At 44.4% G+C, this 17,605-nt stretch overlaps 1 protein-coding gene and 1 long non-coding RNA gene across 25 annotated transcripts in view; both read right to left on the bottom strand.

Annotated features, from left to right (window-relative positions):
• The window catches only part of baz2ba (bromodomain adjacent to zinc finger domain, 2Ba), an 86,612-nt gene that overhangs the window by 828 nt on the left and 68,179 nt on the right, over positions 1-17,605 (bottom strand). For 8 of the 23 annotated variants that reach the window (XM_083524724.1, XM_083524744.1, XM_083524723.1 and 5 more), the window contains 20 exons: positions 15,937-16,002; positions 14,898-14,963; positions 13,557-13,601; positions 12,761-12,793; positions 10,623-10,688; positions 10,383-10,523; positions 8,390-8,641; positions 8,009-8,232; positions 7,702-7,776; positions 6,540-6,765; positions 6,336-6,398; positions 6,097-6,241; positions 5,043-5,818; positions 4,691-4,955; positions 4,415-4,570; positions 4,149-4,309; positions 3,761-4,062; positions 2,101-2,236; positions 1,779-1,925; positions 226-527 (listed from right to left, as the gene is read on the bottom strand). In XM_083524724.1, coding sequence (XP_083380850.1) covers positions 226-527; positions 1,779-1,925; positions 2,101-2,236; positions 3,761-4,062; positions 4,149-4,309; positions 4,415-4,570; positions 4,691-4,955; positions 5,043-5,818; positions 6,097-6,241; positions 6,336-6,398; positions 6,540-6,765; positions 7,702-7,776; positions 8,009-8,232; positions 8,390-8,641; positions 10,383-10,523; positions 10,623-10,688; positions 12,761-12,793; positions 13,557-13,601; positions 14,898-14,963; positions 15,937-16,002 — 3,647 coding nt within the window. The remainder of the gene's footprint in view (positions 1-225; positions 528-1,778; positions 1,926-2,100; positions 2,237-3,760; positions 4,063-4,148; positions 4,310-4,414; positions 4,571-4,690; positions 4,956-5,042; positions 5,819-6,096; positions 6,242-6,335; positions 6,399-6,539; positions 6,766-7,701; positions 7,777-8,008; positions 8,233-8,389; positions 8,642-10,382; positions 10,524-10,622; positions 10,689-12,760; positions 12,794-13,556; positions 13,602-14,897; positions 14,964-15,936; positions 16,003-17,605) is intronic. The other 15 variants (XM_083524738.1, XM_083524727.1, XM_083524736.1 and 12 more) reach the window with 10 other exon arrangements.
• Positions 11,985-12,754, bottom strand: LOC310717884. Of its 2 annotated transcripts, none has more exons than XR_014530994.1 (2): positions 12,412-12,754; positions 11,985-12,325 (listed from the first exon to the last, which is right to left on the bottom strand). It is a non-coding gene; the product is annotated as an uncharacterized lncRNA (long non-coding RNA). The 2 variants fall into 2 exon arrangements; XR_014530995.1 differs by having other exon boundaries at positions 12,420-12,754.

The following is a 17,605-nucleotide window of genomic DNA, read 5'->3' as shown; positions in this document are numbered from 1 at the left end:
CATTTTATTTAATTATACAACTGAGCAGCTGCGGGATTAAGGGTCTTGCTCACGGATCTAGAAGTGACAGATTAGTGAGGCTGGGATTTGAACTCATGCCCTTCAGAGCCAAAGTCCAGTGCCTTAACCACCTCCCCAGTAATAATGAATTTTACACTATTTGTATCAACAGGTGTTTGTGACCGACATAAAAGTGATGAATGACATGCTGAAATAAAACGGTACCTGCACAGGCCCAGGTCGCGGTTGTTGTCCCTGGCCGTTTTGGCTCGTTTCACGCAGGCCGGACTCTCTGGTTTGGCAGCAGGAGGAGCCGGAGAGCTCTTTTTCGCCTGGCTGGAAGCCGTGGCTGTTTTCTTTGGGCTGCTGATGCTGGTGCTGCTGCTGCCACCTCCTCCTGCCTCCTCTTCCTCACACACCTCCTGCTGCTTCTTGTTCTTCTTGGCCGCCTCCGAGGATTTCTTGCCCCCTCCGCTGGACTGCATTCGACTCTGAGCCTTTTTGTTCTTCGGCAACTGGTTGCTCGCCTGCGGGATTCGGACCGGTCAGTTAACGTGGTCTCGCTCACGTCCCTAAAACCATAAACACTTATTCCTGCACTTCGTTTTATGCTCCCTGAGTCTGCATTCGGAAATCAACGTGCAAACTTGCCCAAGGTATCACTAACACACACACACTTTAATGCTACACAACAGATTCTTTTCAATACCACTATCAGCAGGACAGTTAGAGAAATAAACTTCCACGTTCCAGTGCACACAATATGCTGACTTGTTTTCACAAAATTCCGGCTTATTATATAGCTAATGCATGCGATTTTCTGCAGTTGCATCCATTACGCGAGTGAGACGATACTTTTGCATTTTATAGGGCTTCAAGAATTACTCGAAGTTAAATAATAAATAAGTATAAATGTAACCAATATAAATTGATTGATATATTTTACAAAAAAATAAACTGTGTTTATGTTAGCGGTCGGCTGATTTATCAGTTTTGCTGGCACTGATAGTTGATTGCTGTAAATATCAGCTATCAACAAAAATCCATAGTAGTTAGTAGATAGTTTTTCCGGGTTGCATTCGTTGCTGAGTGACGCCTCTAGAGGCGAATAACTGAATCACTGAGGTGTTGTTTGTTTTTACACGCGAGACTGCGTGCTGCATGGAGAGCACTATATTATATTTATTATTTATAATTTATTAATTATATATATATATATTTTTTAATTAAAATTCAGTACTATTTTACATGAAATGTTTTGTTTGTTAGTTTTTTTATACAGCATCTATTTCAAAAACTTGATTAAGTTGATTAATTGGTTATCGGTAAGTACGATCCAACCCAGCTATCGGTATCGGGATAATCAACTAATTCAACTGCTAATTTATATCAAGAGAATCACTGGTAAAGAACGTTTTCCGGTATCTGGTCGAGTCAACACCATTATAAATCCCCGAAACTGCCGTAAATTGTTTCGACATACTTCAGGCAGGAAGTAGACGCATATGCACACATGCGCAGTACAAATTCCGGTATTGGATCGATCAGCCACAAGCGCCGTCTAAAATAAGCACGTGAGTAAAAAAGCGTTTTTTATCATTTTTCACATCACGTCCTGTTTTTGTTCACTGGTTTCTAAAGGGAAGAAAAATCCTTGACCAGACTGCATACGTGTATACTTTAAGAGCAGTGTGTGTGTGTGTGTGTGTGTGTGTGTGTGTGTGTGTGTGTGTGAGTGTGAGAGCGCTCTGAATATGACGGGAGGTGGTGGCGGTTACCTTGGAGATGCAGGCAGGGCAGTACCAGTCTCCCTCAGGGATGGCGTTGATCTTAGGCTTGTGGCAGTAGGTGTGACAGCCCTTATCACAGCCATCGCACAGCAGCAGTAAGTCCTCATTATCCCCCTTACGGCAGATCTGGCAGTACTACACACACACACACACAGACACACACACACACACACACACCTTAGTACATGCTTAAAATACCGTTTCATCATCGTGCACAGGTTGGCACTGAACCCTGGACTGAGAAATACACACACACACACACACACACACACACACACACACACACACACACACACACACACACACTTACCACTTTCATGATGGATCTTTCCCAAGCGATGGACTTCTGCAGCTGTTGCAGGCACATGGCCAGCTGTGACGAGTTCCTCACCTCGCTCAAAGCCTTCCTCCACACCTTCATCCCTGGAGCGATCTCCTCCTCACTTCTAAGAGACAAATACAACAAAGAGATGGGTTACACACAAACACACAACCACTCTCACACAATATGGACAAAAGTTTGTGGACACCTGAGCATAAGATAGATATTGAACATCCCGTTCCACATGTAGTCCCCATTTAATGTTATATTAAGCTCCATTTTTCTGGAAAGATGTTCTACTAGATTTTGTGGAGATTCTCTGGAGATTCATTCAGCCACAAGGTGTTAGTAAAGTCAGGCACTGATGCAGGTGAGGAGGCCTGGGGCCAATTTATTGATGTTCAATAGGGTTAAAGCTCTATATCAGGAGAACTTTTACTGCAAACCCATGTAACGTATATCTTCATGGAGCTGGCTTTGTGCATTCTCATGTTGGAGCAGGTTTGGGTCTCCTAGTTCAAGTGAAAAAATCAAAGGTTGTAGACGTGTGCCTCCAACCTTTTGGTGACAGTTTTGTCAGGTGTCCCAATACTTTTGACCATATTTTATTTTTATACACACACACACACACACACACACTTAGGCCGGCATTATTCTTGATGTTACCTGCAGTAAAGCATGCACACGTCAGATGAACAGCATGTATGTAGAACATTAGCACACAATAGAATATCATTTTTATATATTTTATACATATATATATATATATATATATATATATATTTTTTTTTTTTTTTTTGTCCAACAATATCAAATCGTTTGTATTTTATGTCCTATAATTTCCCTGGATTGGAAAAAAAAACCTGACTATCATGTTGATGGATCGCTGCACATGTGCAATTAAAGTGAAATAAATACAGAATTAATATGATTAACTTGTCACTGTCGGGCTAAAAGCTATAAATCAAATTAATTTCCTGACGACGCTAAAAAAAATTTTTTATTTAAAAGTAGAAAATAATTTTGTCTGAAATTAATGTCTAGATTAACATTAGCATATTTGTGACATATGACCAGTAAGTCTGGAGCCTACACACCGATCATGGAAATCATGAATGTTTCACAGGCCAATACTTTACATTTGGGGTAGACGGCCTTACCCAGACCGACTTACAGTCCGAACGCCTCAACCACTAAGCTCCCACCTTCCCCACTACTGGATTACGCATCGAGTATAATGCTGGCCGTCGTTCCCGACAAATACACACACACACACACACACACACACACATCCTGTGGAATGGCACTGACTGTATGAGGAAAACTTCTGAAGAGGAATCGAAGCCCCGTGGTTAGAGTGCACCATGCTCCCACAAAACAACAGCAAAGAGAAATCCTTCGCACAAATGACCAAATAAATTGAACGCATGCAGCCAAGGACAGAAAGGAACTCAAATGCAGGTGAGCCAAGAACCATGGAACCCGTGGAGAACCTGGGCCCCGGGTGAGAACACACACACGCCACAAGCACAGCCGCCCCAGCCAGGAGAGAAGAAGAGGGGGAGAAGGAGAAGAAAGAGGATGAGCAAGAGGAAAAGAGAGAGGATAAGAGAGGGAGGGATTAAGGCTGGCTGCGTGGATGACCTACCCTTCCCCTCCAGCGCTAGTGGATGGCGCGGGGGCGGGCACAGTGACCGTCCCCACATTATCCAGCCTGATCTGGATGGTTGTCCCTAAGGGGCTCCGCAGGTACCTTCTCTCGATGTGGCGCTCCAGCTCGGCCAGGCGCATCACGGCGATGTCCAGCGGGTTGCTGGGCTGCCGTCTCAGGCCTTTCTCCGAACTCCGCTCCTCCTGTGACTCCGCCCCAGGGCAGGCCTTGGAAAAGGGTTTGTGCTCGTAATACAGCAGGTCCTCCCTCTCCGATTGGGGCTCTGGATGCATCCAGCCCTGCAGTACGACAACGCAAACCAAATACTAAAAAAAAATGACCAAGAAATGTTTTTTTTTCCCTAGACATGTTCTCCGTTCTTCACCTTGACCTGCAGGCTGGCTGAAGTGACCCTGCGTTCAAGCTCCTCCACCTGCTGCAGTAAGGCGATGTCCGTCTCCATTGCCTGCTCATCCACGCACCACTCCTGAAGCGTCTCCACAGAAACCTGGCCCTCGTCCAGCTCCGACACCTCCATCACTGCTACTGCACCCACATGTGAACATACACAACAGGGAATGAACGATCCACCCCCAGTGGACTCAAATTGCATCAAAAGAAGTGTGCAGTTTGTAGATTACAGCCACTCACCCTCTTTGTTTTTGTTGCACGTCTGGGAGATAAGCTCCATGGATTTCTGGATCTGTTTGTGCAGCACTCGCTCTCGGATCCCTCTGCTGTGGAGTGCCTTCATCAGGGTCTGCAGTTCCTCCATCTCTGTCATCTTCCACCAGCCCATCATCATGTCTGCAATACACACACACATGTAGCAACGCCATCATTAGAAAGTGTGTAAACCTGGTCTGCTTAAACAGCCTTATATTTGAGCTAATAGATATGGTGTGTGTGTCCGTGTGTGTGTGAGACCTTCTGGAATTGGCTGTGGCTGTGGCTGGTCATGGTTTCGTGGCAGATCGATAGCAGGTGAGGGCTCAGAGAGGGGTTTGTCCCCAGGGGGTGCAGGAGAGCCACTTTTGCTGGTGGAGACACTGGGGGCAAGCAGGGGGCTGGCACTGCCCTCAGTGAGCGGGCAAAGAGGCATAGGACTGCTGCACATGGGCAAGTTGGGGCTGATTACCCCACCTGACCATCCACACATAGGCAAAGGCAGCAGAGCACCACCGGGTTTTACCTGCATGCAAAAGGAGAGACGTTAATCAAATCCGTGAAGTGAAACAGATTCTGCATCTCGGTTTCCTGTTATATAAAGGCTTCCCACCTGCAGAGGGGAGACAGTAAGGATTCCTAGGCTGTCAAGAGCAGCATTTGGAGGGCTGCTGGAGGCAGACGGCGGTTGGAGGTGTTGGTGAGGAGAGCAAGATGGGGCAGGGGGGCTCCTTGGCTGGACGTTGCTCGTCTGGGCTGAGGAGTGTGGTGGTGTCGTGGTGGGATGAATGAGCGAGGAGTCGTCACAGGGAGAACGGGGCAGAAGGCTGAACCAGTGGCCGCTGCGTTCAGTCAAAACGCGCAGGAGCTGATCGTTCGCCAGGAGGTGTTGCTGATGCTGTAGGGACAGAGGGACCCCAAACTGGGGCAGAGGAGCACCAAAGTGAGCAACAAGAGGCACAACGTCTGCAGGAGTGCTGCACAGTACAGTAGACTTGGAGGTAGAATGAGTCGGAGATGATGCCGCGGCGGTCGCCGTAGTGACCGGTTCCACACTGCTGTCCGGAGTCCTCACACAAAGGGACGTGAGGTCGCCGGGTGGGTTTAGGGGCTCCTTGAGAGGACACGAGTCTAAGAGCTGAGTGTCCTTCTCCTGGAGCTCATTCAGTGGCGAACAGGGTTTCTCGTCTTCCTGCTTAACTTCATTCTCAGCAGGATCCTCTTGCTTCACCTGAGCTGACACCTGGGCCTCGGGCTCCTGCTGTGCCTCGTCTGCCTCTGCCTGCGTTTCCTCCTCTTCCTCCTCCTCTTCTATCTGTGGTTCCTCCTTGATCTGCACTGGCTCAAAGTTGCGGAGCCTCTCTCGTTCCTTCTCCAGCTCCTTGGGACCTGTGGAGAGATGATTGGATATGCTTCAGCTGGCCTTTATTCATGTTTCTTGTATAACATCACACACTCCTTTCACACCTATCAGTGTATAATCTATCAGTTCATTACTACTGAATAATAATGGATGAAAAGCAATACATAGGTAAGTGCAAAAGTTTGAACCCCTCCCATGCACTACATTAGAAAAGGGAGATGCAATTAGCGTGAGCTGAATGTAGAAGTTCTTCTATTATGAACACTGTATGTGTGTGTGTGTGTGTGTGTATATGTGTGTGTACCTTCTCCACTCTCCATTCCCTCGACGAAGACGCCTCCGCACTGTGGGAGAACCCAATAGCGACGGCGGTAGCGGTCCTGTCCATAGCTCATGGAGCGTAACGCGTGAGACGACTCAAACAGTTTCCGTCTGATCAGATTCTGCTGCTGCACTCGCAAAAACACACAAGAGACTGTATGAGTGTGTGTGCATAAGTGTGTGCAGGTGTTCGTTGAATACAGAGTGCATGTGTGTGTTTACCTTCGATAACTTGTCTATCTGTTTCTCTAGCTCTTCTATGCTCGTGGCTTGATCTCCTTCATCCTAAGCCAAACACACACACACACACACACACACACACACACACACATAGATGGAGAGACACACACACACACATTATCCAAACACGATCACAAAAAACATTTAGCCGTTTTCCGCCCCATTTAGCTGATTTTCGACTCTCACCTCGTCGCACGTCTCTACCTTCCTCGCCTTCTTCACCTCTTCTTCGTCGTCCTCGTCCTCGTCGTCCACGGCATCGTCGCTGTCGTCGTCATCATCCTCGTCCTCGTCACTGTCCCCGGCCTTTCTCTTGCGCTTGTGTCCGGCGCTTGGCGTGCCTGTGGCCTGAGGCTCGTCCCCTCCAACGGCTTCACGCTTCCCAGTGCGTTTTGCGTGAATGTTCTTCAGCCTGCACACAAAAATCGCAGCAGTTCAATAGAAAATACGACAAACTTATTTACATTCAACAAGATACAAATTGCACTAATCTGTTTATAATCTACATCAATTCTATCCTGCGTGTTGTCATACTTATACGCGGATATTTACGCTGTAATCCTCATTTGAAGAATCCCAGAGACGGAGCTGTGTATTTTTTAGATGTTTTCATTGGCATTGAATTTTTTTCCAACATAATGTTGTACATGGACTACATGGACAAAAGTTTGTGGACACCCGTGCACATTCCACATTGAGTCTCCATTTGCTCTACTCTCCTGGGAAGATGTTCCACTAGATTTTTTTGGAGATTTGTGTGGGATTCATTCAGCCACAAGGGTGGAAGTAAAGTCAGGTAGGTGAGGTGAGGAGGCCTGGGGTGCACTCAGCGTTCACATTCCACACAAGAGTGTTCCAGAGCTCTATCACAGGAGATCTTCCACCATATCCAACCTATTCATCTTCATGGAGCCGGCTTTGTGCACTGGGGTGTTGTCATGCCATAACAGGTCTCCTCGTGCAAGTGAAGGCTGAGAAGGCTCTGGGTTACTGATTATAAGGTCGGGGGTCTAAGCCCTAGCACCGCTAAGCCGCCACTGTTGGGCCCTTGAGCAAAGCCCCTAATCTTATCTGCTCCCAGGGGGCCACACCATGGCTGACCCTGCACTAGGGCGAAAACCATTAGAAGTGGTAACTCAGTGGTTAAGGCTTATGGAACAAGGTTAATGATTCAAGCCCCAATATTGCAAAGCTGCCACTCTTGGGGCCCCTAAGAAGGGCCCTTACCCATATCTGCTCCAGGGGTGCTTCATCATGTCTGACCACAGCTTCCTGTGTCAGTCTATCGAATAATCTTATATAGAAACAAATGAAATAAGTAACATTTAGTGCATTTTTCAGCACTTACTTTTTGAGCTTTCCCTCCACGATGCACTCGTCTTTCCTCAGGACGTTCATCTGGTCCAGGCTCTTATCGATCTCACTGAGCGTCAGAGCACGTAGAAGAAGAGAAGAGAAGGAGTAAGAGAAGAAGAGAGATCTAAGCTACATAATCAGAAACGCTGAAACAGCGGGCGAAACGCAAAGGCGTCGTTACTAATGAATCATCTCAGACCGACCGTCTGCGCTTAACCTCCTTACACGCTCTCACTGCCAGATGAATATTTAAAGAAGTGCAACAGTGGTTTTCAGAGTGTTCGAGCCCACAGGCGTACCTGACCACGCTCTTGCTGCAGGACAGCTCGTTGACCAGGAAGGCGAGCACAGAGGCTTTCTGTGAAGGCGTATGTGCTTGGAAGGCCTTGGTCTTCAGGCTCAGGGCCATGTTGGCCAGGACCGTCTGAGCGCAGTGGGCCTCCATGTACTGCTGCAGAACCTCCGACACGTTGTCCCGGTTCAGACCTATGTTGGTCAGATGATCACCCAGGATGGACTTGGCCTGTGGAGGACAAGGGTTTAAAACATGAGATCCTGTACTTGTTGTGGATAAAAATATATGTGTGTGTGTGTGTATGTGTATGTGTGTGTGTGTGTGTGTGTGTGTGTGTGTGTGTGTGTGTGTGTGTTTGAGCGGACATCTACTGTTTATCTCTCACCCTGTATCCCGGAGGCAATCCCGGGTCGCACACGGCTGATGAGAGCAATCGCACCAGCAGGTCCTGCACCTGCCCCATGCTGTTGCCCAGGTTGAGTAGCCCCTCCTGCAGCACGCCCAGCGTGGGAACCTCATTCTGCTCCATCCCCAACACCTTCCCAAAGCTGTGCAGGAACTGCACCACCATCAGGCAGTCTGAGAAAACCTGCCCCGGAAGCACCAGGCCGGGGATACGAGACAACTTCGGCAGAGGCTGTGTGGGAGAGAGAGAACGCGAGGGACAGAAAGTGTGAGACGAAGAGACAATGAGATAAAGATTTAGACAGAGAGATAAAGAAAGAGTGAGACAGAAAGACGGATAGAGAGAGTGAGATAGAGAGATAGAAAAAAGAGAGAGAGTAGGATAGGGAGACAGAGAGATAGAGAGAGTGAGACAGAGAAATGGAGATTGGGAGACAGAAAGATAAATTTAAATAAAGAGATTTAGACAAAGAGAAAGAAAGAGAGAACGAGAGTCAAACAGAGATAAAGAGTCAGACAGAGAGATAGAGAAAGAAAAAGAGAGAGACACAGAGTGCACAGGTTTCACGGAGGGTCTTTATCACAGTTACATAGTCCTCAGGCTTCTTAATAATCAACCCCTTTTTTCTTTTTATTATTATTCATTATAACTCATATTATTGATTACAGACTCCTGAACTCGTTTCACATGTTTGCTCATGTACATTTCTCTATTTTTATATTTTTTTTATTTAACGCCAGACGCTCGCGGCGATGCTGCGCTCCTCTACGACCACACGGTGTCAGCGTTTCCGTCTGTCACTGATCTGCCTCGGAGAGGTGTTAGTGATGACCTAATGCTGCTACAGACGATACATAAGCCTCAAGGAGACGCTTTTTTTTATTCTTCTCCTGACTGAGCATCCAGGAAAACACAGGAACCTGAGAGCTCGGGTTAAAACACAGGATTCGAGAGGATTTCTGGGAAACTGTTTCACTACAAAAAGGAAAAAAAAAAACAGCATGGCTCAGGGCTAAAGTGATGATGATGATGATGATGATGATGGGCTATCAAGGCAACTGTTTATGAGTTCTATACTCCTGCAGCTAAGCATCATTACAGCGACACTGCAATTCATTCAGTACTGAATTCAGAAGCAATATAAATCCTATGAAAGGTAACGGACACATGGGACACACAGGGAGTCTCCTGGTAGCAGGTGTGTGTGTGTGTGTGTGTGTGTGTGTGTGTGTGTGTGTGTGTGTGTGTGTGGTTATGAGGAGGGACATGGGGTATAAAGGTAGAAGGATGCTGACGATAAAAGCACCAATCATTAAAAAAATGAATAAATAAATAAATCGAAGAAGGAGGTTTATGGATGTGGTGAAAAGACATGCAGGTCGTTGGTTTGGGGAAAGACAGAAGATAAAAGACGAAAGAAGAATTTGAGAGAATAAGTGTTCCTACCCGGAAATGTTACCCGGAAATATAACTATAAACATATAAAACACGACGTGTCGCTCTTTTAAATATGATTAGAAATGATTGAATGGTAGCTGTGATGTGAAGTCATTAATTACAATTAACTTTGGGGTGGATTCTCACATCGTGCTCCTGAGATGTTCCATTCCTGTGTATGTTTAGTTATTCAGCTTTGGATTTCCGCATTTTTTTAAGTGTGTGTGTGTGCATGTGTGTGTGTGTGTGTGTGTGGAGGCTATGTCCACACTGTTTTTTTTTTTAACGCATATTTTTCTGTATTTTGACCTTCCGTCCACACTGAGGCGACGTTTTCAGTCAGCGAAAACGTTGCTTTTTGGAAAGTAAATAAATGACGGAGGGGATGTAAACGCTTTGAAACGTTTCAATGTGAATGAGCAACTTTTGAGAAACGACAAAAAACGTGTGGACGTGACGCATTTCTTTTACATCGTTTTCAAATTTATTCCGGATTGATGTCGACGTAACCTGAGATACGTGGAAGGTTTTTTACCTTGTGATCAGTTAAGCACATGTCCTCGTTGGGCTTCTTCATCTCGCGCAGCATTTCCAGTTCGAGGCGGCGCAGCTCCAGCTTGCGCTCCTTGTTGAGACGCTTCTCGTCTCGCTTCTCCTGCTTGAGGCGTTCGCGCTCCTGAGACGGAAGCACAGAAAGAGATGGGAGACGGAGTTGAAGCGAGGACTCGGTGGAACGTTGGAGAACATGTCAAACTTTTCGGAGAACGAAGCATACCTCAGCTTTTTTGCGAGCTTCCACGGCCTTCATCAGCATTACGTGCTGCCTCCTCCTCTCCCTCTCCTGAAACCAGAGAAAGGTTCGCAATCATCCATCCGAAAAGCGGGAAAGGGAAAAGCAAATTTTAGTGCAAGAGAGAAAACAGGAGATCGAGCGGAGACGAGAGGACAGTGATCAGCGTGGTGTAGCATGTTGCACAGATCGAGGAAAAGACAGCCAAATGCATTCACACACACACACACACACACACACACACACACACACACACACACACACACACACACACACACTTGTCCATTCACAATGCCATGGCCAGGATGAGGTTTACAGTCATGTGAACGCGTGTTACAGAACAGCGATACGCAACACAAAAGGAGAAGCGGCAGGTGCTGGTGAGCGGGTCAGAGGGGGCGGGGGAGGGGGAGGCGGGTCAGTGCGTCCGGAGTTAGCTTAGCGCTAATTTAGCAGATCAACAGCTTTAAAAAAAGACAAACAAAAAAAAAAAAAAGGGGGGGAAAGACAGTAGAGCGTTAGCTTGCGCCTCGCTGCCCTGCTGCTACTCCGTTTCCTCACAGGAAGCGCTAACGATCGTGTGCGTTTTAAATACTAATAATCAATATTATTAGAATAAAACGTGTACTTCTTTCCGTATCTGACCCCGAGATGGAACAGTGGCGGTTCTACGAAGCCGTAGGGATCCACCGTGAGGAGGTGTCCCTGGAGACAGAAATCCGAGCCTCCTGGTGTCAACATCAGTGGATTTTTACGGAAAGTTTTTAGCGGACGTCCTTATCCAGTCACTTTATCTCTATAGCTGAGCATTTGAGGGTTAAGGGCCTTGCTCAAGGGCCCAGCAGTGGCAGCTTGGTGGTGCTGGAATTTGAACCCATGACCTTCTGATCAGAAGTCCTTGTTGCTTCCTTGATGCACGAAAAACTCCATTCTGATTCTCTGGAAGCTGCTGATTTCTGCTCTACAACCGCTGCTTACTCGTCCTAATACGGGACCGTTTCTATAGTAACAGGGGGAAGGAGTCTCCAGTGTCAAACATCTACAGGGAAGGAGTTTCTAACAAGCGTGACCTCAGTGACCCTACGGCCCGGAACTGCCACTGCACTTCCCCCTCCGACATCTGCTGTACAGATGCTGCGGCACAAACACTACATCTGGGTCAAGGCTCCACCACACACACACACACACACACACACACACACACACACACACACACACACACACTCTCTAACCACAACCATGATCGAGATCATACAGATGCAGTGTTCACATGGTATGTGGAGGTGAATAAATAAATATTTATTTATTTATATATATAAATAAATAATGAATGGCTTTGTTACTGCCACACACACACACACACACACACACACACACACACACACACACACACACACACACACACACAGAGCCTGTCGCATTAGAGCCAGCACTCTTTTCATATCACTTACACACACACACACAGATCCTGTTGCATTAGAGCCAGCACTCTCTCACTGAGACACACACACACACACACACACACACACACACATCTATATATACATACACATATCTACACATACACACACCGATATACAGTACACACAGACACTTTCTACCACACAAACACACTTATTATCACACTCACAGCTATATATATACACACATTTCTACACACACACACAAATCTATATAAACACACATATCTACACACACACACACACACACACACACACACACACACACACACACAGAGTCTGTTGCATTTGAGCCAGCACTCTTTCACTATCACATGCACACTCACATCTACACACACACACACACACACACACACACACACACACACACACACACACACACACACACATACACACATGCACGGATGTGGACGATGCACTGTTGGTGAATTTCTTTCGGTTTCTTTTCTTTTCTTTCTTTATGCTGCTGGAAAAGAAAGCCATGCAGAGGAGGATGTAGTATGACAGCAGCCAGCGCTACACGTACGAAATTAAACAAACAAACAAACCAACAAAAAAAAAATGAAGAAAAGAAAAAACGTACAAACAAAGTGCCGCTATGACAACCAGATCACAACCATGTTTCACGATGCGAGTGTTAGATGAACAGAAGATTAAACATACCCATACCATATCTAGTCTATGCCTCTCCAACTCCTGAGAGAGAGAGTTGGCACAGGATTATAAGACAGGAAGGAAGGGGGGGAGGGAGGACAAAAAACAGAATATTTAAAAATAAAAATAGAAAAAAGAAAATAGAAAACCCAAAAAACAGAGATCTGAGGTATGAGCCCCACTCCCAAAAGCATGAACATTAACTGGAGAGAAAAATTCGAAGGGCTTCAGACGGCACTGTGAGCGACGGATCGCGTTCCCAAGTCTCTTTTTACGACAAATCTGAGCAATAAATCGACTTATAGTAACTTTAAAATATCCCATAATAATAATTCTTATAATAATAAACATAATAAATAATAATAATAACAATTTTAACATCTAATAAAGTACAAACAGTCAAACACAATCGAATATTCGTTCCTCACATAAATATTCATGATTATGCAAATTTAGCATCGCCACCCTTTGCCACATCATTTAAACAAAGATCGTTACCTGAATAGCTGACGTGTCACCATTTGAGACAAGTCAGAGGCCGAAATATGTTACCATAGCAACCAGGACTATTAATTGACAAAAGGGCTCAGAAAGGGTGGAGCTTAATTAATGACATCACTAACAGCTCTGCCCAGGAATCTGTTTTACATATTATAATTTTTAGTTTAGAGGTACTTTAAGTACGTATCTCTTCTTCTACGAGTGTAAATACTAAAAAAAAAAACTAAATAATAATAATAATAATAATAATAATAATATTTACAGTATTAATTATAATGTTAATTAGTTTGTGAGTGATACAAACCTGGTGCTTTAGTATAACAGCCTGCTGCCGTCTCATCTCTCTTTCCTATACACACACACACACACACACACACACACACACACACACACACACACACACACACACACACACACCCCATTAGCAAGACATGACATCACTTATCAAGGAGAGAACACACAATTTTTGTATTATTAGCATCTCTCTCTCTGTCTCTCTCTCTCTCTCTGTCTCTCTCTCTCTCTCACACACACACACACACACACACACACACACACACTGTGTGTGTAACTATAGTAAACTCTTATTAAAAAGGTCTGATGTGAAAGAAAATGGAACAGCATCTATTATTCACACCTTGGCTAAAAGTATTTGGACGCGTGACTTCTCCACCCATATGTGATTCTTCCTCAAAACCGCTGGAGGCACACACTTGTATTGAGCGTCTTTATATGCTGTAGCATGAAATTCCACCTTCACTTGAACTATTAGACCCAAATATGTTCCAGCATGACAATACAAGCCAGCTCCATGAAGATATGCTTTACATTGGCTGGATTTGGTGGAAGATGTTGGAAGCAGAGCGATTAGCAGATTAGCACTGCCTACGTCTCATATATTTACTTTCCCTCTTGTCAATCTTAGCAATGCTAGCCAATCACATGAGGTGCCATCGAAAAGTTTCGAGAGTAATTCTGTAACACGCCAACAGATGGCCGCACGAGGCTGCACGCACAGTCGAAGGGAGCACCGACCCTTTATAAGTCCGTGTGCCGAAAGACATCGTCCGGTGCATATCGGAAGCTGGTGCTATTCTGACCACGTGCCTTGCCACGTCTGCAATTTCATCATTGACAGCAAGTTGGAACAAAGAGCAAATGTGAAATTCTCCGTAAAACTGGGCAAATCTGCCACAGAGACGTTGAACTTGATTTGGCAAGTATACGGTGATGCTGCAACAAGTCATTTGAGGAGATTTGGCCCCTGTGGACTTCGCCCTCCTCCCGAAGATGAGGATGCGGCTCAAAGGTCGCCGTTTGGACACGACTGCGGAGGAGGTTTTCATAAGTGGCAGGAACTCTGGGGGGCGCTGTATTGCTGTGCAAGGGGACTGTTTTGGAGGTGATAGTGTGTAAATGTAGATGAATAAAGTACTTTCTTGAAAACAGAGCGAGTCTGGAAACTTTTGTATACCACCTCGTATGCAGAAGAGGGCAGACTGCGCCTACTTCCGAGTCTGTCTTACTATCAGGCAGTTTTCTAATTGGCCGCATCGTATTTATGTCATTCAGGTGGTATGAATGTGTGAAGTGTTTTGGATCTCCGTCCCTGAGGTTACACCCTCAATACGCAAGACACACTGACCTTTAAACGCTTTTCCGCCTCCAGGATTTTGGCGTTGGCGGCCTCCTCGCGCTTTTTCCGCTTTGCCTGCCGATAGAAAAACAGGTCCAGGTCACGCAGTGAGAAGCTGAAGGGACCGGATTAAAACCCGGACGCCTCGTTTTTGTGTGATCGATACGCGATAGCGAGAAAAGATGCTCGCTTAATAAAAGCATAGCAATCTGCAGCGGTGTGTATGAGTGTGTACATGTGTGTACGGGTGTGTGTTTGCTGCTTGCTATTCATTTCTTGGCATTTGGAGGCTGCGCTAATCGGAGAGTTACGCAACACCGAGTCAGTGATTGAGAACCTTTGCGCCGAGTACGTCAGCTGGTGTCAGGATCAGCCCAGGGATCTTTCAAAATTATTCAATATTCCCCTTTCGTTCTGACAAAACGGCAGCAGGAGGAAGGAGAGGGGGGGGGGGGGGGGGGAGAGAAACAAACAAACACAGGCGCCTGAGAATTAGCTGGAAATTTCAACGTGTAATTACACACGGAAAGAAATCCTGTTCGGAATGGTTTGCCAAGCGTGTCAGCTCCGATTCGATTCTGCTCGGCTAAAACACTTTTCAGCCTCCTATAATTGGGCGCGAAAAGTAAACATCCCCCTTCTACTTATGCAAGACCTGTTATTGTTAGGGGAGAGAAAAAATCTTTTATGTCTAATTTAACCAAGGCGGAGAATTTAATATTCAGAAACTGTCCAGCAAAACCAATTTAGCGATAGTCCGAAGAGAACGAGAGAGAGAGAAAGAAAGAAAGAAAGAAAGAGAGAGAGAGAGAGAGAGAGAGAGAGAGAGAGAGAGAGAGAGAGAGAGAGAGAGAGAGAGAATATGCAGAAGTCATAACCCCTAAAATGCTAGAGAGCAATTGTGGCATGGTGTGTGTGAGTGTGTGTGCTCCATGTTAAACAGTGTAGTAGCAGTGTGTGTATTTGCAGAACGTTAAGCTTATTTCAACTCTATCTCTCCACTCTTTTTTTTTCTTTCTCCTCCACATCCCCCCAGAGTCGGCCCTACCTCGAGAATCTGCTGCGCGCGGAGCTCCTTCTCCATCCGGATTTGCTGAATGCGCTTTATCTTTTCCTGCTCGGACAGAAGGAGAGAGGGTATGTGTTAATTGAAAGCGCCGCTGTGCATTTCAACGAAGCTGCAAATGGCAGGATTAGCAAAACTCTCAGCGGTTCAAGCGGAGTGAAGGACGCGGCACTGTCAGTCACGGCCAAGAACGCCGGGGAGAACTACATTTTCTTTTCGAGGAACTCAGTTAACTTCGCAAACTTCTAAAGCCTACCTCTGTGTGTGTGTGTGTGTGTGTGTGTGTGTGTGTGTGTGTGTGTGTGTGTGTATGTATAGTACAGTATAGTATAGTGTAGTATAGTATAGTAAATTATAGTATAGTATTGTATTGTACAGTATAGTATAGTGTTGTATAGTATAGTATAGTGTTGTATAGTGTAGTATAGTGTTGTATAGTGTAGTATAGTGTTGTATAGTACAGTATAGTGTTGTAGAGTATAGTATAGTACAGTAAAGTATAGTATAGTGTTGTATAGTATAGTATAGTATAGTGTTGTATAGTATAGTATAGTATAGTGTTGTATAGTATAGTATAGTAGAGTATAGTGTTGTATAGTAGAGTATAGTAAAGTGTTGTATAGTATAGTATAGTATAGTGTTGTATAGTAGAGTATAGTATAGTGTTGTATAGTAGAGTATAGTAAAGTGTTGTATAGTAGAGTATAGTATAGTGTTGTATAGTAGAGTATAGTAAAGTGTTGTATAGTAGAGTATAGTATAGTGTTGTATAGTAGAGTATAGTATAGTGTTGTATAGTATAGTATAGTATAGTATAGTATAGTATAGTATAGTATAGTATAGTAGAGTATAGTATAGTAAAGTGTTGTAGAGTATAGTATAGTAGAGTATAGTATAGTGTTGTATAGTAGAGTAGAGTATAGTATAGTATAGTGTTGTATAGTAGAGTATAGTAAAGTGTTGTAGAGTATAGTACAGTATAGTATAGTATAGTGTTGTATAGTAGAGTATAGTAAAGTGTTGTAGAGTATAGTATAGTATAGTGCTGTGTTGTATAGTAGAGTATAGTAAAGTGTTGTATAGTATAGTATAGTGTTGTATAGTATAGTATAGTATAGTATAGTATAGTATAGTGTTGTATAGTAGAGTATAGTAAAGTGTTGTATAGTATAGTATAGTATAGTGTTGTATAGTAGAGTATAGTAAAGTGTTGCATAGTATAGTATAGTGTTGTATAGTATTGTATAGTATAGTGTTGTATAGTATAGTATAGTGATGTATAGTATAGTATAGTGTTGTATAGTAGAGTATAGTGTTGTATAGTATTGTATAGTATAGTGTTGTATAGTGTAGTATAGTGTTGTATAGTATAGTGTTGTATAGTATAGTACAGTATAGTGTTGTAGAGTATAGTATAGTACAGTAAAGTATAGTATAGTGTTGTATAGTATAGTATAGTATAGTGTTGTATAGTATAGTATAGTATAGTGTTGTATAGTATAGTATAGTAGAGTATAGTATAGTGTTGTATAGTAGAGTATAGTAAAGTGTTGTATAGTATAGTATAGTGTTGTATAGTAAAGTATAGTATAGTGTTGTATAGTAAAGTGTTGTATAGTAGAGTATAGTAAAGTGTTGTATAGTAGAGTAT

This window comes from Silurus aristotelis, assembly GCF_946808225.1.
Source record: "Silurus aristotelis genome assembly, chromosome: 2".
Lineage (NCBI taxonomy): Eukaryota > Metazoa > Chordata > Actinopteri > Siluriformes > Siluridae > Silurus > Silurus aristotelis.
The sequence above is the reverse complement of the archived record's forward strand: the minus strand, read 5'-3'. Positions and strand labels throughout refer to the sequence as shown.